The sequence below is a fragment of the Arvicola amphibius genome, chromosome 11 (assembly GCF_903992535.2).
Source record: "Arvicola amphibius chromosome 11, mArvAmp1.2, whole genome shotgun sequence".
Taxonomy (NCBI): Eukaryota; Metazoa; Chordata; class Mammalia; order Rodentia; family Cricetidae; genus Arvicola; species Arvicola amphibius.
Window position 1 is genome coordinate 74,055,392 of NC_052057.2, and position 27,381 is coordinate 74,082,772.

At 43.4% G+C, this 27,381-nt stretch overlaps 1 protein-coding gene across 1 annotated transcript; it reads left to right on the forward strand.

Annotated features, from left to right (window-relative positions):
* The first annotated feature begins 234 nt into the window (after window positions 1-234).
* Window positions 235-22,124, forward strand: Cops5 (COP9 signalosome subunit 5). Its single transcript, XM_038348198.2, has 8 exons — window positions 235-510; window positions 3,227-3,461; window positions 4,896-5,024; window positions 7,032-7,097; window positions 8,435-8,520; window positions 16,282-16,393; window positions 19,659-19,807; window positions 21,893-22,124. The coding sequence occupies exons 1-8, from the start codon at window positions 368-370 to the stop codon at window positions 21,975-21,977; spliced, it is 1,005 nt and encodes a 334-aa protein (XP_038204126.1). The 5' UTR covers window positions 235-367; the 3' UTR covers window positions 21,978-22,124.
* The last annotated feature ends 5,257 nt before the right edge of the window (window positions 22,125-27,381 follow it).

Below are 27,381 nucleotides of genomic sequence, written 5' to 3' on the forward strand. Positions count from 1 at the left end.
GGACCGGGACGGCCGATTCCTTCCTGGCAGGGCGGAAGGCCGAACCATTCCCGCACCGAAACTTTGTGTCCCTCGCAATTCCCGCGTACGGTTTTCCGAGCCAGCATGTCATCCTTTCACCCACAAAGCTGTCCTGAGCTCAGCGGCCTCTCGGCGTCTTCTGGCGCGTGGCACCGCCGAAGCGCCCCGGCCCCCCGAATGGTCTGGACCGACGTCACCTCCGGTCGTAAGTGTCATGGCTACCTCGAGAGGCCAGTGAGTGTGCACCGCGGTGGGGAAGGTGCAAAGCCCGCACGCGGAGGCCCAGAGAACTGAAGTTGCATCTCGGTAGTGGGGTGGAGGCGACAACCTCTCCGGTCCCTCGGCCATGGCGGCTTCCGGGAGTGGTATGGCCCAGAAAACCTGGGAATTGGCCAACAACATGCAGGAAGCGCAGAGTATCGATGAAATCTACAAATATGACAAAAAACAACAGCAAGAAATCCTGGCGGCGAAACCCTGGACTAAGGAGTGAGGAGGTCCCTGGCGAGACGCACGGGAGGGAAGGGATGGCGGGAGTCGAAGGGGGTGGACGCTTGGCTTTCGCGGGGGCGACCACAGAACACCCCCCCCCACAGTGTTTATAGTCTGCCTTCTCGGGGTGGTAGAGCCTAACCCCTGCTCTGGGGCCTGCTTCCACACCCCTTCCAGGAAGTTTCTTTAACCGACTTGCCTCCAGGGGATGTACAGGGCAGATTTAGGGCATCACTTTCAGACATGATTATTTTCAGAATTCTCACACAATCTGCCTTGAACCTGGTGGCTACATGCACCTTGTTGCAGCCTTCAGTGGATCCTAAACTGAAGAGCGAGGCTGTTTTCAGAAATTGAATTAGCAGGCCACTGAGCAAAAAAAAAAGAAAGAAAGAAAGAGAGAGAGAGAGAGAAGAAAGAAAAAAGAAAAATCTTTAAGAGATTTTTTTCTTTAGCACTTTTTTCCTGTAACCAATTTAGAGACATACCAAACCCCTTCCCAGTTCTCGAAAATACTACTACAATGATTCATGTAAGCCAGGAATTAGGAAATGGAGTTTAATGGCTATTTGCCCCCTAACCAAATCCATGTATGTATCTCTGGGACTGAGAAGTCAAAAGATTTTTTAGAGCAGACTCTGTTAAGGAGAGTGAGGGAAACAATCACGAAAAGATGCTGTCTAAAGGAATCACTGTTTCCAGTTTTGTCTTGTTAGCAAAGCTGGCTTTACCTGTCGGTACTCTATTTCCATGGTATTTATTGAGTACTTACTGTAGGCCTGGCACTTGGCTGCAGATTTTCATGTCACGTGATAATCATGACAGTCCAGTACTGTACTTTTCAGTAAGTAGGAAAACCAGCAAATGTGTTCAGAAATTCACCTCACGATCATACTATAGCAATGAGCTCAGGTGCAACAGACTGAAAATCAAGTCATTACAGCTGTCACTTAAACTGTTGACTGGCCTTAGGAAACTAAAGTTTCCAAACTTACCTGTAAGACAGAAATAAACCTAGCTGTTGGTGATGTTATGAAATAATTTAATAAAAAATTCTAGATGAAGCCAGGCGGTGGTGGTACACGGATTTAATCCCAGCACTCGGGAGGCAGAGGCAGGCGGATCTCTGTGAGTTCGAGGCCAGCCTGGTCTACAAGAGCTAGTTTCAGGACAGGCTCCAAAAGCTACAGAGAAACTTTGTCTTGAAAAGCCAAGAGAAAAAGAAAAAGAAAAAAGTTCTAGATGAACCATATGTAATGAGAGCACAGACATGATTGTCTTTCTCTTTTTTCCCCAGTGGAAAGAAGAGCCAGTTTTTTTAAACTTATGTGTTGATTTCCAAGACTAGGTCTCGGTGTCTTTGAGCTTTGGTTGAAATCTAGCAATAGCTGGAAATTGTGCTTGGTCGCTTTCTCCAGGCAGACATCCAGAAAGCATTGGAGATGCTGAGTGACCTGCGTAGATTACCTGGTTGATCCCCAAACTGCACATTTTAGATGGATATAAACTGTCAGTTTTCCTCAGCATCTTTGGCATTATGTTCATTCAAACACGTAAGCTACATCGTGGTTTTTAAATGTGTGTGTTGTTCAAGAGTTACATACAATGATGACAAACTCAAAATTGTAGTCACAGGACAAGTGGAGACATTAGATCTACTTTTTAACTTTCAAGATGATATGAGAAGGAAGCCATGTGCTTCAGCACACAGAGTATCTTAAGAGGCAGGTTAATAAGGCTAATAGCATCTTCGATTTTAGTATTTTGGGGCCTAAGCTAAAGTGTACTAAAGTACACTTCTTTGTGTACTTTTCATACCGACTGTGAAATACCTATTTACATAAACATTAAATGAGCAAGATTTAAACCTAAACAGATGGATTTCAGAGGCCACGTTTGTAAAATTTGAATCCTGCAGATCAGTAGGTAAGAGTGCTTGCTATTAAGCAGCAGACCTGAGTTCAGATCCCCAGCACTTATGTAAAAATCCATGCTTGGTTGTCTGTGTCTTTAACCTTAGAATCATGTACAGAGAGCAGAGACAGGAAGATGTGTAAGCCGGTCACCCCGCCTCTCCAAAACAATAAGCTTCCTGTTAGAGAGAGCCTCTCCCTCAAAGAAATAAAGTAGAATAAAATAAAGGAAAATGTATGGGCATGGTGACACATTTCTTTAATCCCAGCACTCAAAGTTCCAAGGCCAGCCTGGTCCACAGAGTGAGTTCTAAGACAGCCAGAGATGCACAGAGAAACTCTTGTCTCAACAAACAAAAAAAATCGAGGAAGACACCCAACAGCTCCCTGTCATCTTCATGTACCATCTGGTGGCACACTGATGAACATGTAACACACACAATAATTAAATAAATTTAGGCTTGAGAGAGTAAACAGAGATATGATAATTCCATGTTGATGGAGGAAAAAATGGAATTGATAATCCCTCCCTTCAGTAGTATATTTAAATCTTATCTCAGACTCTTCATTTTTCTCGGAGGTGGGGGCTGGGGAGGGCTATAACTTGTGACATTGTGACGTGCTATTTCCAAGCCCCTTGTACTTGCTTCCTTTTCCTCCCACATTCCACACCCCCTTCCGTCACTGTAAACCCCATCAATATTTGTTCAATATTTTGCTGTCTTTTTAAACTGTACATTAAGTAAGAACCTTAATCACACTGTGATTTTCTTTTCTTTTTTTCTTTTCTTTTTTTGTAGTCACCATTACTTTAAATACTGCAAAATCTCAGCGTTGGCCCTACTGAAAATGGTGATGCATGCCAGGTCAGGAGGCAACTTGGAAGTGATGGGTTTGATGCTCGGGAAAGTGGATGGTGAGACCATGATCATCATGGACAGCTTTGCCTTGCCTGTCGAGGGCACCGAGACGCGCGTCAATGCTCAGGCCGCTGCCTACGAGTACATGGCTGCATACATCGAAAATGCCAAGCAGGTGAAAATAGCGTTTCTTAACATGTAATAACTCTCAAGGTGACATCTGGGTTTCTGAACTTAAAATGGCCTTCTCACATTAAATTTTCTTAATTTTTTTTGTTATTTTGGTTTTTTGTTTGTTTTCGTGGGGTTTTTGTTTTTGTTTGTTTTTTTGAGACAGGGTTTCTCTGTAGCTTTGGAGCCTGTCCTGGAACTTACTCTGTACAGACCAAGCTGGCCTCGAACTCAAAGAGATCCACCTGCCTCTGCCTCCAAGTGATGGGATTAAAGGCAGTATACTGTCTAAATTTCATATTTTAAACTCTACAGTTTTTATGTAAAATATTAAAAGTCTAGTGAGGTTTATAATATAGGTGGCGGGGGGGCATTCTATTCAGATAGATTTTCAGTCACTGTCAGTATGTTTAAACAAAAAAATATTGTAGGCTATAGGCATAACTGGTGGTGGAGCTCATGCTTGGCATTCATAAGCCCTGAGTTCAGTATCCCCATTACCCCTCAGAAAGAAAGAAAGAAAGAAAGAAAGAAAGAAAGAAAGAAAGAAAGAAAGAAAGAAAGAAAGAAAGAGAGGAAATTTAGGAATTAAGTATTCTTGAGTAGAAACTCAGATAAATAAACGGTGGTGCACCTATTAATGACTATGTGGGCAGGCTTTAAAAGAAAGAAAGAAATGATAGCTTGCTGGGCAGCATTGTTGCACGCTTTTAATCCCAGCATCTAGGAGGCAGAGGTAAGCAGATCTCTGTGAGTCGAGGCCAGCCTGGTCTACATAACAAGTTCTAGGACAGTCAGTGCTAAATCCTGTCTCAAAAATACAATTGGAAAAAAATAAACAAACAAACCTCTCAGGGCTGGAGGTGGCTCAGGGTTTAAGAGCACTGACTGCTCTTCCAGGACCTGGGTTCAATTCCCAGCACCCACATGGCAGCTCACAGCTGTTTGTAACTCCAGTTCTAGGGGACACGTCACTCTCACCCAGATATACATGCAGGCAAAGCACCAATGCGCATAAAATAAAAATAAATTAATTTTTTTTAAAAAGCTATCTGTGTATTTACTTACATGGAACTGTTCCAGAACAGTTTGTCCATTTTAAAAGATAGATAGAGCAACAGACAGACAGATGACGGAATGTCCTATGTAGTACGCAACTGTGTAGAGATGTTTGTGGACTATCTCTACAAGGGTGTATATGATGCTAGAGTGATAGCACTGTGCTGAGGGGAGAGACAATAAGAGGGGAGCCAAGTGCCCCTGTTCATGTGCCCTGATAATTTTATACTGTACAAGTATCATCTATTCAGAATTCCTTGACTTCAAAGCAGCACGTGTTGCACACTGTATCAGACCACAGTGCTGCATAAAGCCTGTGACTGGCCATATCTGTGAGATTAAACCGTACCTCAAGCAAGCCTTTTCTTTCCTGTGTTAGGTTGGCCGCCTTGAAAATGCTATTGGCTGGTACCATAGCCACCCTGGTTATGGCTGCTGGCTCTCTGGGATTGACGTTAGTACACAGATGCTGAACCAGCAGTTCCAGGAACCATTCGTAGCCGTGGTGGTAAGTACTTTTTATTTTATTTTATTTACTTATTTATTTTTAAGAAATAGGCTATCTGCTTTTGCAAAGGACCCTGGTTGGATTCCCATCATCGACACAGAGGATCACAACTATCTATAACTCCAGTTCCAGGGTATCTGATACCTTCCTCTGACCTGCAAGGACACTAGGCAAGCATATGGTGCACATACAGACATGCAGGCAGTAATATATAGCTTAAAAATAAATCTAAAAACAGATACAGGGTCTCATATATTCCAAGCTGTCCTTTGTTTAACCTCCGTGTTCAACCAAATAGAACTCGTGATTCTCCTGCCTCTCTGTTCTCTTTCTTAGTACTTCTTTATTTCAGCGTTAAATTTATTGTGTGTGTGCTTTTGGCTTTATATGTTTGTATCAGAAGCTGGGGGAGAGATAGGCACATGCTATGTCATGTGGGGAGGTCAGTAGACAGCCTGGGGAGACGGTTCTCTCCTTCTACCATGTGGTTCCAGGAGCCACTCTGTCCTCAGACTCGGCAGTAAGCACGTTTGCCCACAGCACCATTTCAGTGGCTCTGTTGTTTGTTGTTGTTATTGTTGTTATGGTAACTGAGGTCAGCCTGGAGCCTTGCATATGCTAGGTCAGAGCTCTCTCTATCTCCAAACAGTATCTTCAGTCCTCCAAGCTTTAGTAAATACATTATAAGCCTGGTTTTTAGGATCAACATGGTGGTTCCATGGGGAAAGGCACTTGCTGCGAAGCCAGGTGACCTGAGTTTAATCCCCAGGACCCAGGTGGTGGAAGGAAGAACTGACGTTTCAGGTTGTCCTCTGGCCTTGACATGAAATAAACAAGATGTAGTTTAAAATCTAAGATTTAACTTTGTGCACCACACCTGTGCCTAGTGCCTGTGGAGGCCACACGAGGGCATTGTGTCCCCTGGGACTCCTGGAAGTTAGAGGTGGTCGGAAGCCACCATGTGAATGCTGGAAACCAAACCTAGGTCCCTAGTTAGAACAGCAAATACCCTTAACTGCTGAGCTATCTCTCCAGCCCTTCAAAGTTTGGTTTTGGATTTGATTTAATTTTGATTTTTGTTATTGTCATTGTTTTGGGGACAGGGTCTCTCTGTTATGTAGCTCTGAATGTCCTGGCACTGGATGTGTGGACCAGTCTGTCCTGGAACTCCCAGAGATCCATCTGACTCTGCCTCCTGAGTGCTGAGATTAAAGGCGTGCCCCACACCCGGCTTGTTTTAGTTTTCCTTTTATACAAAAACAGTTACTATGTTCTTCAAGAAGATTGCTAAAAAAGAATACTAGAAAATGGGAAGAGTACAGTGAGGAAGCTGCTCTGTTGTCAGTCTGATAGGATGTTCCTAGCCTCCCGCATCCCACCCTCCACCCGTACCTGTCAGCGTCTCGGCTCTCCCAGGCATTTCATCAGGGCGAACTGGAGAAGCTGAAGTGGCTAGAGCCTGTCTTCCTTTATGTCCAGAGTGTTTGAGGTGCAATCTAGATTTTTTTTTTTTAGGAGGAAACTAACAGTTGTTCATCTATTAAAGGGGACAGGTTACTTCTCAACTAGTTTATTACTTTCATTTATTCATTTGTTTGTTTATTGAGTGTTTTGTTTTATGAGACAGGGTTTCCCTGTGTAGCTCTGGCTGTACTGGAACTCGTTCTGTAGACCACTCTGACCTTGAACTCAGAGATATCCACCTGCCTCTGCCTCCAGAGTGCTGAAACTCACCAGTTTGTTTTGAAGACATGGTCTTGCCAAGTAGCATGCACAGCTTACATGATACTAAACAGATATTCTTTGGTGATATGAGGACTTAGTTCTAGTCTATAAAGTATTCCCATTTCATTGAACTTTTCTAATTTTTGTTCGTCTTTACAGATTATTTGCTACTTTTGGTGTCCACATATATAGTGCTATATTTACTTGTTTGGGGGGTTCTAGTGTTGATTCAGGGGAGCATATGGTTTATGTTGACCAACATTAAACATATATCTCTTGTAGATTGACCCGACCAGAACAATATCTGCTGGAAAAGTGAATCTTGGCGCCTTTAGGACATATCCAAAGGTAACTGGATGGAGGGGCTGTGAGGGGGCAGTCTCTTGTAGTGTAGGCCAGCCTTGAACTCACTATGTAGCTCTGCCTTGCAGTAGTAGGATTATAGACGTGTGCCAGCCCAGAGGCTGGGTACAGGCACTGGTGTGCCGGTCCTCTCCTTCCACCCTGACTGGGACAAGCTCTTTTACTTTTCTCTCTGTACAGCTGGCTAGCCAGCTGTTCTGTGGAGTCTGTCTCCACCTCCACCTGACTATAAATTTAGTGATACAGATGTGCACTTCTAAGCCCAGCTTTGTATGAGTTCTGGGCTCTAAATTTAGCTTCTCACATTTAATCAGTGAACTTTTTTTTTCAGTGCTGGGGTTCTAGGCATGCACTCTACCCTGAGCTATATATACAACCTATGTAGTATCTTTGTGTATGTGTAGAAGAATTTTAAGATACAGAGTTGCAAACTGCTCTAGTCCATATCAAAAGATAACACGTTTATGTTACATATTAATCTTGCCAGACAGAGGATTTTATTTAAGAAACATTTGTGTGCCCAAGGCATTTTGACAAGTACTAGAGAAACAAGCTAAATCCGTCTCCTTCCTTGAGGGAGCTAAAATCAACTTAGTTACAAGCACAGGGACACAGCACCAGAAACAGGAAAAACGAAGCTGTGAACCAAGCCACGCCAGAACAGCTAACAGTGTCAGGGTCCAGGAGAAGCAATTCTTTCTAAGTGTTGTTTGGTTTGGTTTGCTTTTAAGATAGGATCACACTCTAAGCCCAGGCTCACCTAGAGCTGGCTATGTAGACTCTCCTGGACTCACAAAGGCAATGGTCCTTTTGTCTCTACCTCCCAAGTACTAAAATTAGCATGTGTGAGTCAGCAGGCCTGTTATTGAAATATTGTTGCTTCCTATTTGACTCTCCAGAGTTTGATCCTGTTGTTGAATATTTGTTTACACTGTATAGATGTATCTCTGATTGGTTTGATAAAGAGCTAAATGGCCAATAGTTAGGCAGGCGAGAATAGGTGAGACTTCTGGGTAGAAGAGGATCTGGGAGGAGACATTGAGGTGCGTAGATTTGCCATCAAGACACAGAGGAAACACCACATGGCAGAACGTAGATTAATATAAATGGGTTAATTTCATTTATAAGAGCTAGTTGAGACAAGCCTAAGCTAAAAAGCCAGGCTTTCATAATTAATAATAAGTGTCCATGTTGTTATTTTTGACCTGGCAGCTGATGAAAAGGCTTGCTACGTGGTCCCATACATAAAGAAGCTGCTGAGAAGAAGTAGGGGGCTCTGCTTTATGCTATTTTTCATTTTCTACTTTCTCTGTTTTGTTTAGGGCTACAAACCTCCTGATGAAGGACCTTCTGAATACCAGACTATCCCACTTAATAAAATAGAAGATTTTGGCGTGCACTGCAAACAGTGAGTGACTAAACAGTTGTTGCTGCTGCAGATATGACACAGCAGAGAGCTTAGCCTGCCTGTCCTTCCCAAGGCCCTCTCAACCCCAGCACCAAAACTCAGAAATCATCCAGCCAGAGACATGAGAAATACTCAGACAAAATTCATTTTATAATATGTACCTTTATTATTTGTTTGTTTGATTTTGTTTTTTCGAGACATGGTTTCTTGGTAGCTATGGAGCCAATTATAGAGCTCATTCTGTAGACCAGGCTGGCCTTGAACTCAGAGAGATCCCAGCACTTGGGAAGGAGAGGCAGGCGGATCTCTGTGAGTTTGAGGCCAGTCTGATCTACAGAGAGAGTTACAGCACAGCCAGGGCAACACAGAGAACCCCTGTCTGGGGGGGGACGGGGGACAACACCATTTGGGGGACAAAATGGCTCAGTGAATAAAGGTGCTTGATGCCAAGGCTGACGACCTAAATTTAATCCCCAGAGCCTATACAATGGGAAGAGAATTTATTCCTGCCAGTTGTCCTGTGACTTCCACGTGGTACATTCATCCACACTTAATATGTACACACACAATAAGTAAATGTAATTTTTTTTTTTTTTTTTGGTTTTTCGAGACAGGGTTTCCCTGTAGTTTCTAGAGCCTGTCCTGGAACTAGTTCTGGTAGACCAGGCTGGCCTCGAACTCAGAGATCCGCCTGCCTCTGCCTCCTGAGTGCTGGGACTAAAGGCGTGCGCCACCACCGCCCAGCTAAATGTAATTTTTTAAATGCCCAGTTTTCTCTTAGCAAAAGCTTTTCTCCAAGTTAAAAAAGCCAAGTCAATGAGGGCAGTTTTTATCTCCCCACCTCTTCTGCCGCCTCCTTCACCCACGCTACTACCCTCTGAAGCCGAAGACTAGCACTCAGCCCATACCTAGTCTTTTTATGTCTGCCCTTCACCCCTAAGGATGAGCCAGCCGGGCTGATGCTGTTAAAAGTGTATGTCAGCATAATGTTCCATCCTACCCAGAATAAGGTCCGTTAGATAGCCTTGTGGACTACACAGCCCTCTGTGATTGAAGTCTAGCCCAGCTCTGCTGTTCCTTACACTCGTCCTTATAGCAGGTGAGCTGCTGACTCCCACCCTCGTGTCACTGGCTCGCTAACTGCTGCACAAGGTCTGTTTCCAGAGCACCGCAGCAGAAACTGCACGCTGACCACTTTGTCTCAAGTAGCTCCTTCTGTCATGTGTACCTTTTCCTTCTTAGCCGTCACCATGGGATGTTTTTAGTTCCTTGCTGTTGGACAGTATTACTCACTGCCGTGTCCTTGCATTTAAAATCAGGCATAGCAAAGAAAAAGGTGGGCACTTTTAAATTGTTGCTTAAATAAACGAGTGGTTATCTAATATCCCCTCTTCTCTGTATCTCCTACCCCGCCCTGAAGGGATACCTTGGCTGCCGTGTGCTACTCCTGCTCACAGTGCACAACCCATCTGAGGGGCAGCCGTCTGCGGCAGATCAGCTGCAGCCTCCTATCTGCTGCTCAGGTCCCTGCCACTGAGCTCCGCCCTAACCTCTCCAATCTGTTTGAAATATAGCCTCCGATATGCTAAATGTTTAAGCACATACTAGATAAGTTGTTTAACATATACCTATGTAAACCCAACAAAGTAATAAGACTGAAGATACTCCTTATAGCTTATCTAGTTTTGGTTTATTTACTTTATTACAGTATACACATTATACATAACTAAGTTTCATTATGAAATTTGTATGTGCATATGATGCATTTGATCATATTCATTCCCATTACCCTTTTCCACCCTCTCCTACGTATTCCCTTTCCTCTTCCCAACTCATCCCCTTGATGCTTTATCTCTTGTGGGGTTTTTGTGGAGTTTATATTTTTGATGACCCAGTGAGTTACATCAGGGCTGCTTAAGCATTGTTTACAGGAGCATTGCCAGTGAGCACATCAGTGGAGAAAGAGTCTCCCTCCCCCAGCACCCATTCACTGTGTATAAATCCTCGGGGAAGGTGGGGCCTGTGACCCAGTCTAGTGCAGGTAAACACAGCTGCCCTGAGTTAAGAGTGGCCATGACATTCCTGGCAGCCGTTATTCCACACCGTTCACCCTCCCTCCCCTGGCTCTTTCTGCCCTTCTTCCATGGTGTTTCCTGATCTTGGGGAAAGGGTTGATATTGGTATCTACTTCATAGCTGAGCATTCCACTATCGGTTATTCTAACCCAGCAGCCAGCTATGAGTCTGCAGTTACTGCTACCCCTGCAATAAGAAGCTCATCTGACCGAGGCTGCCAGCCGCAATAACATACGAGTATAACATAGTTTAGAAGGCAGTTTGATTAGCTCCTGTCCATCTAGTAAAGTAACAGCAATAGCTCCTCCACCAAGGGCAGCCAAGGACTTGTGACCAGGAGGGCAGGACGAGGCCAGGATTCCTATGAAGTGGGCCTTAAATGCAATCAGGTAACAGTTGATGACCCCAGAACAGACTGGCCGCTGTTGCACTAGAGGCCACATAGTTAACAGGTTGATATCGTAGCACACAGGATCCAAAACTGTTTACACAGATAAAACTGTTGATGACTGTTCTTCCCCAGTAGCCTGTAGAGCATGCTCCAGCATTATGAGGGCTAGCCGGAAAGAAGGGCCTGCACCCAATTTCTGCTTGTTTTCTCTGTGTCCTGTGTCTTAGCTACTTTTCTATTGCCAAGACAAAACACCATAACCTAGTCAACTTATAAAATAAAGCATTTGTGGCTCTTGAGGTTTAGTCCATGATGACCATGGTGTGGAACATGGCAGCAGCAGGCATAGGGCTGGAGCAGTAGCTGAGAGCTTATGTCTGATCCACAAGAGGCAGAAAGAGAAAAAACTGAATGGCATGAGCTTTTGAAACCTCAGAGCCCACTCCCAGTGACACACCTCCTCCAACAAAGCCACACCTCCTAATCCTTTGCAAACAGGTCCAGCCACTAAACATTCAAATATATGAGCCTATGAGGGCCATTCTCATTCCGACCACTGCATCCTGTGACCAACCATGTGATGTCTTCAGCAGTGGGAGCTCTGATATGTTAAGTAGTTTAAGTTATAAAACCTTAAGAGGAGTACTGAAACCAGGACCTTGTGCCTGCTGTAGCACCCCATCAATAAGCTGTTCCTCAGGAGTTCTATTTGGTGGGTTGGTTTTGTTTGGTTTCCATTTTTTAAGACAAGGTCTTTATACATAGCCCTGGCTGTCCTGAAACTCACTGTGTAGACCAGGCTGCCCTCAGACTCACAGAGATTTTGCTTGTTTCTGCATCCCGAGTGCTAGGATTAAAAGGGGTGGATATGACACCATTCCCAGCTCCTTGTGAGTTTTTAACTAGTCTTATGTTTCAGTGTTATAAGCGAACTGTTTAAAGATTCATTGCGAACAGATGAGACCCCAACATAGCATGGGTTTCCTTCACATAATTTGTTCTTGTCCAAACAAACTAATGTACTTTTCTTTTGTGTGTGTGTGTGTGTGCACACACGTGCCATGCATGGTACAGGTGTGGAGAGAGAGCACAGGACAAGTTCTGTGGAGTCTGCTCTCTTTCTACCTTTCTGTCTTTACTTGGGTTCCAGGGATCAAACTCAGGTTTCCAGACTTTGCCCAGCAACTTCTGTTACTGGCTGAACCACTTCACCAGCCCATTAAATACTTTTATAAGCATTACCTTGGGCTTCTCAGGCAGTTCTGGCTCCAAATGACCAGCTGGGTTCTTTTTTTTTTTTTTTAAGTTGGGTTTTGTTTGTTTGCTTTAGTTGTTGTTGTTTTGTTTTGTTTTGCTTTGGTTTGGTTTTTAGAGACAGGGTTTCTCTGTGTAACAGCTCTGGCTGTCCTAGAACTCATTTTGTAGACCAGGCTTGGCCTCAAACTCACAAAGATCCACCTGCTTCTGCCTCCCCGGTGCAGGGATTAAAGTTGTGCACCACCACACTAGAGAAGTAGAGTCTCTAGTATAGTGGTAGGGGCTGTTTTATGTGTACACTGGAGCACCAGTCACTATTGGTGAGTATATTTTATCATAGTTCACTTCGATTTAATGATGAATTTCTCAGAGGAGTTTCTTGTGCTTCCTATATCCATTGGTTTATAGAACACGCTAAGAGATTTAAATATCTATTACTTTAAGAAAGAAGGTCAGTTATGGTCACGCACACCTTTAATCCAGCACTTAGGAGGCAGAGATGAGGGATCTCTGGATATTTGAGGACACCGTGATCTACGTAGTGAGTTCCAGCTTAGCCAGGACTATATGTCAAGACTTTGTCTTCCAATAATAATAATGTGTTGAATGAAGCGGCAGGGCTGCATCCCGCCACCCGGCCGCCGGCTAGCTTTACACCCAAAATAATTACACGGAAACTGTGTTCTTTTAAAACTCTGCCTGGCCCATAGTTTTAGCCTCTTATTGGCTAATTCTCATATCTTTCTTTAACCCATATTTAGTAATCTGGGTAGCACCACGAGGTGTGGCTTACCAGGAGAGATCTTAACCTGCATCCATCTCAGAGAGGAGAAGCATGGAGACTCCATATGGCGACTGCCTGAAGTGTCTCCCCAACTCTACTTCCTTGTTCCCACAATTCTGTTCTGTCTACTCCGCCTACCTAATTTTCTGTCTCTTAAAGGGCCAAGGCAGTTTTCTTTATTAATTAACCAATGAAAGAAACATAGACAGATAACTCTCCTCCATCATTTCCCCTTTTTCTGTTTAAACAAAAAAGAAAGGCTTCAACTTTAACATAGCAAAATTACATATAACAAAACAGTTATCAAGCAAGTATTACAGTTACAATATTTAAATCTATTTTATCTTTTATCATAACTAAGGAAATCTATAACTATCTATTTATTCTTCAACTCCATCAAAGACTCCAGAAGGATATAATATTACCTAAGTAAACAAGTCATTTGTAACTTTCAAACTCTAGAAATGACAGAGACATCTCACTGCCTAGACAGTCACCCAAAGTTCCTCTGTACCGTTGGGGCATCCATCTTCAGCCTTCAGGCCCATAGTGTTCAGCAGACTTTTTCATGAAGCAGGAAATTCCAAAGATAGTTCAGTCACTTTCTGCTGTGTCCTGCAGAACGTCTCGCAGACTCTTTCATGAATCAGGAACCCCGAAAGACCATCTCACCTTTAGGCAAGTTCAGCAGTCCTCTCTCTGCGGGTTTTTTGTGTCCAGTTTATGGAACAGTCCAGCCAAGAGCAGTTTCTTGCCCAAATGGCTAACAAACTCCATAAGTAGCCTCTTCGATGCCCATCTTCTTCTCGAAGTAGATTGGTGCTGCCAGGAGCAGACGTGTCTCATTGTCATGAAAAACCCTAAGTTATTAAAACATTAAATGCCATATTCTGCAGTCTTTGAAAGATATGAAGAATGTCTATCTAACTGAAATATATCTCTACATATCTAGAAAATCTAATAACATGACTACAAGCTTAACTATTATCAATAATTATCCATTAACAACCTATATTTCCTAATTATACATTACAGTTTTTAAAATGAACTACAATCACAATATCTTAATCAAGATCAGAAATACATATACATATAACAAAATTGACCTTAAAATCTATACCAATGCAAATTCATATCTATATCATCTCCCCCTTTAAATGTAAAAGAACATTTATAAGCAATATTTGGGAAAATGGGCGCAGTTTTTTCTCTCCAAACTGCTTCCTGCTGAATGGGGGCGCTGTTATTTAGGTCTTTCATGGTGTAACCTGTGTGCTAGGTTCCTCTCAGTTGGCAGTTGAGTGAAGTAATTTTTTGAAGATGTTCATAGCAACCTTTCAGGAGGGCGTGGTCTATCATACCATATTGGGATAGAAGCAATCCACAGAGTCTTGTCCTCTGTGAAAACAAAAGAAGAAACTCTTTTCCAAAGCATCATGTTCTTAGATCCAAATCCTGAAGTCATACCGTTAAGGTGTCCATTCTGGTCTAGACTGGCAGCCCATATAATGAAATGTCTCTCTGTACTTAGCTCCTTTACAGTCAAAAATTTCAAAGAAAACACAATAAAATACATAATCCAGACTCTCTGTGAATTTTCCATTTTTACGTGGCTTATTTTCACTCTATCACTTTACTTTATTCTGTCTCTTTAAAGACTTTACCCCTTTTTTTAAAAGGCATTAACTTTATTTTCTATATTTTTTCTTCTCTTTCGCTCTCAAGCCTACGTACATTTATCCAACATTGTGACCCATTTAAAGGCCTTCTATGTCTGAATCTTTCCTATTGTGAATCTGTAATTTTTTTACTATCCAGGAGCACTTCTTAAAAGGTTAAGCACTTCTTAAAAACTTAAGTTGCCATGTAGAGGTAATATGGTACCGCCTGTTTTCAGCCAAGTCTAAACCTTAACTGCGCTGTTATCATGGTAATTACGATAGTTCCTGCCTGAGGTCAGCACAGTTCAGCATGGCGGAGCAGAGCCAGAGCCACTCCTGCCTCAGAGCATGGTCTCAGAGTACTTTCTTTCCTATCCCCAGCGGGCACACAAACATCCAGTCCATAAAAGCCATTGAAATGCTTTATAGCCAGAGTTTGCATTGGCAGCACAGCACCAGGAAGCCGCGTTTTAAAATGACTCAGTTTTTTTTTTTTTTTCCTGCCGCTATTGCGGAAACAGGAGATCTCTCTACAGCATGTCCAGGCAAACAGCAAAAAGCTGTGTTAAACTCTCTCTCTCCTTTATTTAAAGCCCTCTCAGGTTTTTAAGTGGATTTAGTCACCACGTTGGAGCGCCAATCTGTAGTGAGGAACGGCAGGGCTGCGTCCCGCCACCCGGCCGCCGGCTAGCTTTACACCCAAAATAATTACACGGAAACTGTGTTCTTTTAAAACTCTGCCTGGCCCATAGTTTTAGCCTCTTATTGGCTAATTCTCATATCTTTCTTTAACCCATATTTAGTAATCTGGGTAGCACCACGAGGTGTGGCTTACCAGGAGAGATCTTAACCTGCATCCATCTCAGAGAGGAGAAGCATGGAGACTCCATATGGCGACTGCCTGAAGTGTCTCCCCAACTCTACTTCCTTGTTCCCACAATTCTGTTCTGTCTACTCCACCTACCTAATTTTCTGTCTCTTAAAGGGCCAAGGCAGTTTTCTTTATTAATTAATCAATGAAAGAAACATAGACAGATAACTCCTCCATCAATAATGTTTTTCAGATATTTAACTAAATTTTCTCTGGTACTTCATGATTATAAGTGAACCGCCTTTCAAAGCAATAGAAGTTCTTCTAGGCACCTTAGGACCTACTGTAAGGTGCACTTTTCAAAGAAACTCAAAAAAAGGAAGCAGTAGGAGATCCGTATGTCACTGCTCATGTGTTTACAAAGGTTGAGAACTTACAGCTGACCCTGGAGGGCGGCTCCTTTAGAGCCTGTTATATAGAACTGCTGAACTCAGACTACAAATCTACACCTGTCATTTAGGAATTCTGATTGTTACTAGCTTCTTGGAAATTTTGGGGCACTACAGAAGGGTGTGCGTGTGTGTGTGTGTGTGTGTGTGTGTGTGTAAGAAGAAAGGTTAGTAGACAGATTTAGAGCCATGTCACCTGAAAACAAAGGAACCTGTTGTTAAACTATATGATTATCTGAATATAAAATATAATTTGCTTAAATGTAACCAGGACTTATATGAAATGTAACAGTATATTTTTTCCACTTACCCAATGTGTACTTTGTTTTGCAGATACTATGCCTTAGAAGTCTCATATTTCAAATCCTCTTTGGATCGTAAACTACTTGAGCTCTTGTGGAATAAATACTGGGTGAATACCCTGAGTTCCTCGAGCTTGCTCACTGTAAGTACTGTACTTGTTTCCTTTGAATTTTGTTTTGTTTTGTTTTTTTGAGCTAGTCCTACTTGGAAGCCTAATGTAGACTCGAACTCAAGGTCACTCAGGCACTCGAAGGTCAAGGGTAACCCAGCAGTGTCAGTTTTATCCTTCTGTGGGGTCCCAGGTACCAAACCCCTGTTGTTAGTCTCAGCAGCACCTGTACACACTGGGCCATCTTACTGACACCTGGTTTCAGGTGCTTAATTGTTCAGATGACGGGTAAGTGCCATTGTACCTAATTAATTTGAATTTTAACTAGGTTTTAAAGTTCTTTAATGCCTGGCAGCGGTGGTGCACGCCTTTAATTCCAGCACTGAGGGGGTGGGGGGAGTCAGATGCAGGCAGATCTCTGTGAGTTCGAGGCTATCCTGGTCTACAAAAGCTAGTTCCTGGACAGTCCCCTGTCTCGAAAAACTAAAAAAAAAAAAAAAAAAAAAAAAAAAAGAAAAAGAAAAAAGGCTATTTAATATTTGAAACTTATTTCACAGAAAGATACAACATCAAAGCTGTAACAAGATTCTCCACCAAGTTAGATGTGGATGCTGGGCAATTCAGTGGTGTCATGGGCCAGAGAGACTATCTTAGGGTTTTTACTGCCTGTGAAGAGACACCATGACCACAGCAACTCTTATAAAGAAAACATTTAACTGGGGTGACTCGCTTACAGTTTCAGAGGTTCAGTCCATTGTCATCATGATGGGGAGCATGGAGGTGTGCAGGCAAGTGTGGTGCTGGCTACATCTTGACCAGAAGGCAACAGGAAGTCAACTGAGACACTGGGCATTATCCTGAGCATAGCAAACCTCAAAGCCCACCCCTACAGTGACACTTCCTCCAACAAAGCCACACCTACTAGTACTGCCACTGTCTATGAGATAATGGGGGCCAATTCCATTCAAAGTACCACCGAGACCACCAAATCTACATGTCAGATAGAATACCAGACTGGGCTAAGATCTGCTTGTACCTTAAAGAGATTAGTAGAGGAAAAACAAAAGGACTGTGTTTGTTGCCTCAGATAGGAGGTGAGTCTCTGACACTTAACAGTATAGTTCAGTATTTCTCACCCTTTGGGTCTCAGTCCCACAGGGGTCACATATTAGATATTTACATTATGATTCATAACAGTAGCAAAGTTACAGTTAGAAAGGAGCAATGAAATAAGTTTGCAGTTGGGATCGTCAACATGAGGAGCTATATTAAAGGGTCACAGTCTTACCTGGTTGAGAACCACTCCCATGGTTAGAAATAGCAGGATACCGAATCAGGGAAGGAACTTCCTGGGCACGTTAGGTTCCTTCCCAAGTGATGCAGAGTCACAGCTTCTTTGCGCTTTGCCAGGCTCACGTTCAGTCTGCATTTTGAAAACAGCTGGCAGCTTTAGCTTCTGGCCTCACAGCCTCTGTGCTTACTGCTCAGAGGCAACAGCCCGCCTCCATATCCCTGCACATTCTCAGGCAGTGTCTCCTGGGTTTGCCCAGCTTTGCTTAGACCACATGTTCTTCCTTAAGATCTGCCGTGGGCCAGAGCAAGGGCTCACTGCTGGGCTGGAGTAAAAGCGACTATTTGAGGAGCATGGGGATTAAAATGGCAAAAGAGAGCCTGAAAATTAATCTGAAGATCATTACAAATACCAGGCAAAGAAAACATTAACTCAGTCTTTCCTGATACATCATTAAAATCCGATGTGGTTGGATGGGTATGTATTTCATAGGTATATATTTAGAACTTAGGAGCAGTTTTATTTCCTGTGGTCCAGACTAGCCTTGTGGTGCTGTGTAGCCAAGGATGACCCTAACTTCTGAGTGCTGAGATGATAGGCATGTGCCTCACGTCCAGTGTTAGCAGCTGAGCCTGGGTGTGAAGTGGTGGCGGTGACACTAAGCATCACTGAGTGCATTGAGGCACTCTACATAAGGCAGTTAGCACGTGCCTGGTGTACAGTGAAGTCTCAATGAATGGCTACTAGTGTTTTGTTTGGTGTGTTGTATTCTTGGAAAGACTCACTTGATCCTATTTATTATTATTGTAAACATAATTTTGACAGGGTTTGCATTTTTATTAGAAGTAGCAGGATTAGAAAGAGCGAATTGGTACAGTGGCACATGTCTGTAATGCCAGTCTTTAGACTGGAGAGGCCAAGTCAAGAGGATCAGGAGTTCACATCTCCATGCCACACTGTAAGCTGGAGGCCAGCCTGGCCCACATGGGACTCCCTTGTTTTAAACAAAAATAAAAGAGGAAAGCAATCATAATAGCAAATATTATGTATCCTGTGTGCCAAGCACTGCTAAGCATCTTATATATCCTTAGAGACAAGTACACTTGCCATCAGAAGTGACGCTGGGGGCAGGGAGAGAACACTTAAGACAGCGCAGTAAAGGCAGGTGGAGGTACCTGCTAGTCCCTGTGGTCCAGCTTGGCAGTATGAGGACAAGTGTGCGTGGTAAAGTTTCTTTACCCCCTGAGCTGCCTCGCCAGCCTGACGCCAGGCCTTGATGAGCCTTGATTACATTTACAGTTGCCAGTTGCAGATGAAAACTAAAATAGGAGATGTCTCATAACAACCTTTTTAAAATATTACAGTTAGCAAGGCATGGTGGCATGTGCCTGTAGCCAAGCCTGAGCTATATGACCCTCCTGTCTCAAATACAGTGAGAATTTTACAGTTAAGCCTGGGGTTACAGTTTGGTTAATGTGATTGCCTGGCTTATATAAGATCGTAGATTCAATCTCCAGCATCAGTCTTGACACAGATATATAAATTGATTGTGTGTGTGTGTGTGTGTGTGTGTGTGTGTGTGTGTGTGTGTGTGTGTGTGTAGGTGTAGGTGTCTTGGGTGGGGGTGGGGATTCAGTTTTTAACCAGGTATGGTGGTACAGACCTTTAATCCCAACACTGGGAAGCAGAGGCAGGCAGATCTCTTTGAGTTCCAGGCCAGCCGGGGTGACACAGTGAGACTCTCAACAAGCGAGAGGGTGTGGGTGGGTAGGTGTTTGGGCAGCGGGGTGAGGGGCTGGACAGGATGCGTGATATACCCGTAGTGCCAGCTGCTCAGCAGAGTAAGGCCAAAGGCCAGCTAGCAAAACCCTATCTCAGAACAAGTACAAAAGCTGTACGTGTAACTCTGCAGTGGAGGGCTTGCTTTATATGTACGTGGTCCCTGAAGGCAGTAGAATTTCTTTCATGGTGACCTTGTACAATGACATGATGCTGTTTTCTCCACAGAACGCGGACTATACCACTGGCCAGGTGTTTGACTTGTCTGAAAAGTTAGAGCAGTCGGAGGCCCAGCTGGGACGAGGGAGTTTCATGTTGGGTTTAGAAACACACGACCGGAAGTCAGAAGATAAACTTGCCAAAGCAACTAGAGACAGGTGAGCGTCCGCATGCTGGGTCCTGCCCACTCCTCTCAGTATCTGCAGACAGTAAATCCTGGTTCCCTGTGGTTCAGGCAGCTGTAATTTAAGAGATGCCCGAGTGTTATCTGCTTGGACCTTCAAAAAGACGTGTAAATTTAAATTCACACTTTGAAATTTTAGAGGATATTAGGCAAAATAGAAAGCTCAATTCAAGATCTAGGAGTCTCACAGAAAACACCAAATCCCCCTTACAGGCTGGCCACGTGGAGGACAAGGAGAGCCTTTGAGGGGGAAGGCTTACGAAAGCATGCTTACCCTTTCCTCAGCTAAACAGTTCTGAAGAATTAAGATTTCTTAAATTTACCAAATAGAAAAGATTCTCTCTTAACTCTTTATGCTAAAATTCTTCTTTCTGCATCATTTTAGCATCCCATATTTTACTTCCTAATTCCTTCCTTGGGATGTGGTCTCTGATAAGTTGGGAGACGAGAGTGTGGCCCTCTGGCGCACAGACTGCACAGGGCGGAAAAGACTCATTGCTGCCACAAAACTTTGAACTCAGTGTGATACAGGCAGAAGGAAGAGAGCATTTGGGCAGCTATAAGCCGACTCACTGGTCTGTTTTGACATTGATCTGTAGGGTTTGGGGGGCTCTTCCATCAGCTCACTAGCCCATTTCCACTCTTGGGGCGATGTTCCCCTTTTTTCATAAGCTGTTGCTATCCCTTGCCAAACATGAAAGGCAGGGCTTTCCTGCACCTCCTCCTGGTGCCTGCCAGGATTCCCACCTGTGCTGTTTGCTCTTTACCTCTAATTAAATTGTCTTTGGGCATAAAACAAACAAACACAAAAGATTGTTCCGTAGGAAGAAGGGAGGAGGGCAGATGAAGTTATCTTGTCCACTGGAGCCATCTTATGTTCTGCTCCTTCCGGTGGAGAGCAGTGGCTCACAGGTCACACTACCTATTGTGCACAGGGCTCTGGTTCTGGCACCACATCCACAAGAAGAGAGTGGCTGTTTTGTATGCAGAACTCACAATTGTATCTGCTTTTGTTTTCTCAATGCTGGGTGCTTGCACTGTGGCCTTGCTCCTGCTTCACCATTAAGTCACATCCGCAGCCAAACCATTATGAAGCAAAAATTTTCTTACAGAATTCTTGTCCTTTGTTTGTCCTGAGGTATTTGTTTCTTTGTTTTGGTTTTTTGTTACTTTGGGGGTTGGAGGGTTTGGTTTTGTTTTTATCCATCCATTCTGGAGCTTGTTTGTTGTTATCTTTTCCTCAAGGAATTCTTCTCTTTTGTAACAGCAACAAAGTAGGGAGGTCAAGGGTAGTAATAAAAAGAAAACTGGGAATTACTTTAATAAAAAGTTAACTCTTCTGAATATTGATGGAGTTTTTTGTTTTGGTATTGATTTTTCTGAGTTTTTTTTTATCATTTTTAAAGTCTTAAGTGACCTTCAGTTCTCTAGTGGATGTTTATAGTTATTTCAGGAAACAGAATTCTTTAAAATTATTCTAAGGAATGACAGATTTTCAGTCTTTTACATTGACTGCTCTGTGTGTGTGTGTGTGTGTGTGTGTGTGTGTGTGTGAGAGAGAGAGAGAGAGAGAGAGGACATTGGTGGGAGCTGTTCTCTCCTTCTACCACTTGGGATCTGAGGCTCTAACTCAAGTGGTCAGGTCAAGAGCCCTTACCCAACTGAACCACCTTGCAATCCCAAGAATGCTATATTTTAACATAATATTGTAATGTATGTAATTATTGAATATTACTATGTAGGTACTTAATGAATGTATAATTTCAGTTGTCTTCAAAAGCAGAATTTTCCCAAAGCCACTGAGCAGCAAAAATAACTGTTACGAATTATATCAAAGGAATTATATCAAAGTTTATGTCGTCATTTTATGAAATGTCTAGTCAGCAGTAACACACTTAACAGGCAAAGTAGAAAAGTTTTTTTAAAATCTCAGGGAACAATTGGCGTGGTTTGTGAATATGAAGAGAAGTGTCGTTCTCGGGCGTTCGGGGTGAGCGTGAGGGGAAGTGGTGGATGAAGCGGCCTTCCCTGTGTAATGCTATGTGTTTCTTCTCTCCAGCTGTAAAACTACCATAGAAGCCATCCACGGATTGATGTCTCAGGTCATTAAGGATAAACTCTTTAATCAAATTAACGTCGCTTAGTTACCACTGAGTACGTTCTCCTGAAAGCCGATATGTGAGGAAAAAGCTCCAGTAGCAGCTGTAACCAGTTAACCAAACTCAGAAGGCCAAGGTGCTGTGCGGAGTCCCGATTGTTAGCACTGTAATAAAGCTATCCGTGAAACCATCCTCCGTGGCTTTGTGAGCAGAGTTGTGTTTGCTGCTCTTGCCTGTGGGAGGAAAACATACTAGATCTTTCCTGGGTTTGACGTCCTGCCTGTGGACCGCCTAAGCAAAGAATCTCGTCATTTCATCACGCGGTGCTCAGAAAGTTTCCAGTTGTTTTTTGTTTGTTTGTTTTGGGCCCCCCCCCCAAAAAAAAAACCAGGTCTCACTACTCACGTTTTATGTTCCTGAAAACCACATAACTTACTAGAGACAGAGACAGCCGAGCACATGGTATCTGGTCAGTCCTTACCGGGTGCCTTTCCTGTACCGAGGACTTCCTAGCAAGGTGGACAGGCCACCGTCCTTTCAGAGCTTAGTGAAGGCTAAAATTAAGCTTCTCTGGAGAGAGATGGTGTGACAGGGTACCCAGGAGAAATGCCTGTTCCAGAGGGGTCAGTAAGGTAGGCTTGCCAAAGGGAAGGTCCACTTGAAAGACAGTAGGTCTAGCCCGGAGAGAGGAACTGGGAAGCTGTCACATTCCAGCAAAGGGATGCAGCAGCCTGAAAGAGCAGAAAGCAAGCTGCACTTGAAAAGTAACAAGGCTGACTCCTCCAGAGCTCTGCGGAGCCAGTGCTAACAGCACTGAGCAGTCTGAGCCGTGGAATGTACTGCACTGTCTTTCCTAAGAGCGCTGTAGAAGGTGGGTAAAGGCTGCGTGAGAAGCCATGGAGAATAAAGTCACAAGAGGCTGAGATTGCGGGCACAGAAGGAGTTTAAAAACCAGCCTCTTAAAGTGACTTCAGAGGCCGTGTGACAGCCCAGTGGGTGAGAGGCCCTGGCCACTGAGGTCTGGCAACCTGAGTCAGGGCACTGGAATCCATACAAAAGCAATGAGGAAGAACAACTTCACAGAGTTGTCCTCTGACTGCCTCTGCTGTGCCTGTGACCAAACACCATGGCCAAGGCAACTTAAAAATAAAATTTAATTGGGCTTATGGTTTAAGAGAGTCCATAACGGCAGCAGGAACTACTGAGAGCTCATGTCTCTTTTTTTTTCACCCTTTTATTGAAAATATATTCTTGCTGGGCAATGGTGGCACACGCCTTTAGTCCCAGCACTCGAGGAGACAGAGGCAGAGTTCGAGGCCACTCTGGACTACGTGGGATTGAATCCGTCTAAAAGAGAAACAGAGCCAAGCAATGGTGACTCGCTAGGGAGGTGGGGACAGGAGTGACACGGCTGGGCAGAGAGAGGGGTATAAGGCGGGAGGAGACAGGAGCACAGGGCACTCAGTCTGAGGATTCGTGGAGACAGGGCCTTGCCCACTTTGGTCTGAGAATTCAGTAGAGGTAAAAGGTCTCTCTAGTGACTGTCTCCTCCACCCCTCTAAACCTTTGAGCATTTACCCTGATAACTGTCTCTGGGTTTTTGTTATTAAGGCTAATTAGAATTTGTGCTACAGGAGTCAGCATGGTCGAAGTGTGTGTGAAATCCTTCGCTGCACAACAAATATATACTAGCGAGATACCTTTTTTAGTTTGTATATACATTGGTGTTCTGCCAACACTTATGTCTGTGTGAATTCCCTCTGGAGTTACAGACAATTGTGAGCTGCCATATGGGTGCTGGGAATTGAATCTAGGTCCTCTGAAAGAGCAGTCAGTGCTCTTAACCATTGAGCCATCTCTCCACTCCCCTAACGATACTTTTTAAAACCACTTACACATGCCAAAACTTAAATACAGTTTTGACATTTAGCTTTATATTGGTAACCTGAGTCAATAAGGCTAGCTATTGGACAGACAACGTCACTGGGCAGTGGTGGCACACACCTGTAGTACCAGCACTCAGGAGGTAGAGGCAGGCAGATCTCTTGAATTACAGACTAGCCTGGTCTACAGAGTGAGTTCCAGGACAGTCAGAAACTTTGTCTTGCAAAACCAAAAGGCGAAAAAAAATGTCTATGCTTAAACAGTATAACTAAGAAAAGAAGGCTTTCCCGTCATAACCCCACTGGGCTTTTCTTCTGAGAAGTCAAGTATAGCAGCAACTATACCTTCACTAGTAACCGAAAGAAAACAGAAGTATCTTATCCTAATAAGAATTTTTTTTTGTTCACTAAACTCTGGAGTGCTGAGTTAGGATTATCTGGTTTAGACAGTGTTACTTTAGACATTCTGGCAGAGTTCTCGGCTCTGTCCTCCACATGTTGACCTAACCCTCAACTAATTTCCCCAGCACTGGCTATCTGGGGTACCACTTAGAGGGTGGGGACCCATGATTGGCATACCCTGGGTCATGACCCCATACCTGGATATATGCACTGGTTACCCCCAAACCTGGGAGGGGCCAGTAACCAAAACTGCATGAGATAGTCAATGTCCCCTCAATTAGCCATATTTTGAAGCCTAAGACTTGCAGCTTTTATCTGTAGGATGAACTGAGTCTTGTTTGTTTGGTACTTGTTTTTGTTTTTTTTTTGTTTTGTTTTTGTTGTTGCTTTTTTGAGACAAGATTTCTCTGTGTAGCCCAGGCTGGTCTGAAACTGTCTGTAGACCAGGCTGGCCTCTAACTTGAGATCCACCTGCCTCTGCCTGCCAAGTGCTGAGATTAAAGGCGTGCGCCCCACAGCCGTGTTTGTCTTTGTTTTTTGAGGTAGGTTATTGCTGTGTTGCCCAGGCTGTTCTCAAACTTACTTTTGCCACAGTCGTGCAAGGGCTGGAGTTACCAACATGTGCCTTCATGCCCATATGTGTGAGGTTTTATTTTTTTTCTTCTCTGTAAGCTTCAATGTGTTTTCATGATCACATTTCTTATGTGAGTGTTCCAATTTATAACAGCTTTTAGAAATCCAGGCTCAATCTGCAAACATTGTTCATAAGCTAAGCCGTGAGGTGGGAGCTGTGCTGTTTCCTGAAAAGTATTGTCTTACAGCCATGAACTGTTCAGGAGCCGAACAAGCCATTTGTCCTACACGGAGTCTGGTTCTTGTGTCACAGTTTTCAGAGACAATCTCTCTAACTCTTCAGTGATAATATACAGGAAACGTCAGTCTTCACGCAAAAATGTGATCCTGATGTCCAAGTCATAAAGCGAGCCAGAGCAGAACAGGAGCAGGGGCCCGGGAGAGAAGTCAGCGGAGAGGGAGTAGGGACCAGAGCCGGTTAGGAGCCCGGTGAGATCTCGGATCAGGGCTGTTCAGTCTCCAGCTTGTTTTCAAGGCTGAAGGTCCAACCTTCTAGACAAGAACACGAACATCCACGCACGCACACAGTGGCTTGTGTGCAAGCGTGTGTATCTAAGAGTTTAGGCACCTAGAGTCATTTTCATGTGACACTGGATTTGGATAGTGGCATTTTCCTCGGTAACATGGTCACCACCCCGACAAAGCTGGTGAAATGAGCAGAAACAACAGGGACAGGTGAGCCAGTAAGCAAGAGCTGTGTGCTCCATTGTTTCCGGGATTTAAAAAAGAAGCTCTGGTTGTCCCTTGCTGCTTCTGAGAGATCCAGTCTGGACACTGTTGGCACAGGTTAGTGTGACTAATTGGTATTCAGGATTTCGAGAAAAATCACTGCATGGTACAACAGAATAACAAACTGCCCAGTGGAACGGTCGCTTAAAAATATAAAGTATGTAAGTTACTACGTGAATCAGAGAAACTGTTTAGAAGTTGAAACGTTGCGATTTCCTGAGGCTCAAGCTTTCCAGAACAGTCCTGTGAAGTGATGAGGTACAGACACACAAGTCAGGACTTTGGAGAAGAGTTCATTTGTATTCCTAGGTCTGCACTGTGTCCACGTGTAGCTGAGTAAACCCAACTGAACACGGGCTGCGGAGTTTGGGTTTGCAAGGTCTCTTCTGGCATGTTTTCATTATAACCTAAGACACGTGTTGGTAAGAAATACGGCTGTTCATTTTGATTTTGAAGACAGGAATATACACTGCACAGAATGACGGCTCTTGGTTTTGCTTACCCTTAGGCTATAGGTAACAGATCCAAGTTATGATGAAGTAACTGTCATCCATTGTTTAATTGGTATGCCTATGTCATTATATTTATAAAGTAATAGTTAGGAGATTGGGAATACTCTTAAGTATTCTCTCATTTGAGCCTATTCCCAGTGTAAGTCTAGCAGCAAATAGATGGACCTTCTTCTGACCCACAGGACTAGTTTAAGGACTTCAGGTAACTCCTGAGCAAATCACTTGGGATGTTCCTTAAGGTTGCTAACCTTTATCCAAATAGTAATGGCAGACATGCCATTCATCTTTGAAAACACAGAATTACAGTCTTATTTTAGAAAACAAATCTGAAATTCAGGTCAGCTTTTACCAGACCGGCGTGTTTAAACTTTGGATCTCAGAAATCAGATTATTAAAAAATAAAATAAAATCCAGAACCCTGTCATTCAGGTCAAATTTGGGAAGAAACAGTTAAAACCGCAGCCTGATAACTAACACCAGTGATTAATTGCTTTTTCAACATGTGGATTATCCTGGCGCCAAAAACTGTGGAACAATTGTCTGACAAATTGGAGAGTCCCTGATGTCAGCGCTCATATTTTCTTTGGATTTCACTGAGCAATTATGCTATGCTTTCTAATGACTGGGTGGAACGGTATTGTGCCTTGGGGCACATCTTGATGAACTGCAGTTGTACATTCAAAACCTAAGAGGCAAGTGCATAAAGAAGCACATTGTCCAGAGCAGACGCGTATTTGACCTTGATGTTGGATTTCAGAAAGTTGCAAATGTCTGTCCTGAAACTCTGACTGTGTTTGCCATTGATAGTGCATCTGTTTATTGAGTAGTTGACAGAAAATTATCTCCAAGTAAATGTTTGATTTCTCACTTTTGCCCCTGCAACTTGCTTCTTTCTGACTGCTGCTCAGACTCAGTTTCTTGTGTTAAATGTGTCCTTTAAACAGATAGACTCTATCTTTACTTTTTTACTTCACCCTTATGAAATTCATCTCTCATTTATTGCATCACTTTTTAGCACAGTTGAGGTAATTTGGTTTCTGGACTTAGAACAACATAAAATTGACTAGATAATAAACTGCTTTATGAGTTTCTGTATAAGGACAAACTAGCTAATGTAACTACAACCATCTAAAATGTTCTGCAGCTTCAGGGAAGTTAACTTGATATGCAAATGATGTTGGAACTACAGTGAACACTACTTGTTTAAAAATATTTACTTTTATTTTATGTGTATGAGTGTTTATCTGCATGTGTGTATTGTGTCATGTGTGTGTCAGGTGCCTACAGAGG

What these genes read in the sequence shown, in the direction of transcription:
- Cops5 (XM_038348198.2), top strand. Translation starts at nt 368, where the DNA reads ATGGCGGCTTCCGGGAGTGGTATGGCCCAGAAAACCTGGGAATTGGCC. An exon ending in GCGAAACCCTGGACTAAGGA is followed by an intron (nt 511 to 3,226) that starts GTGAGGAGGTCC and finishes CTTTTTTTGTAG; the next exon opens with TCACCATTACTTTAAATACT. An exon ending in CCTTTAGGACATATCCAAAG is followed by an intron (nt 7,098 to 8,434) that starts GTAACTGGATGG and finishes TGTTTTGTTTAG; the next exon opens with GGCTACAAACCTCCTGATGA.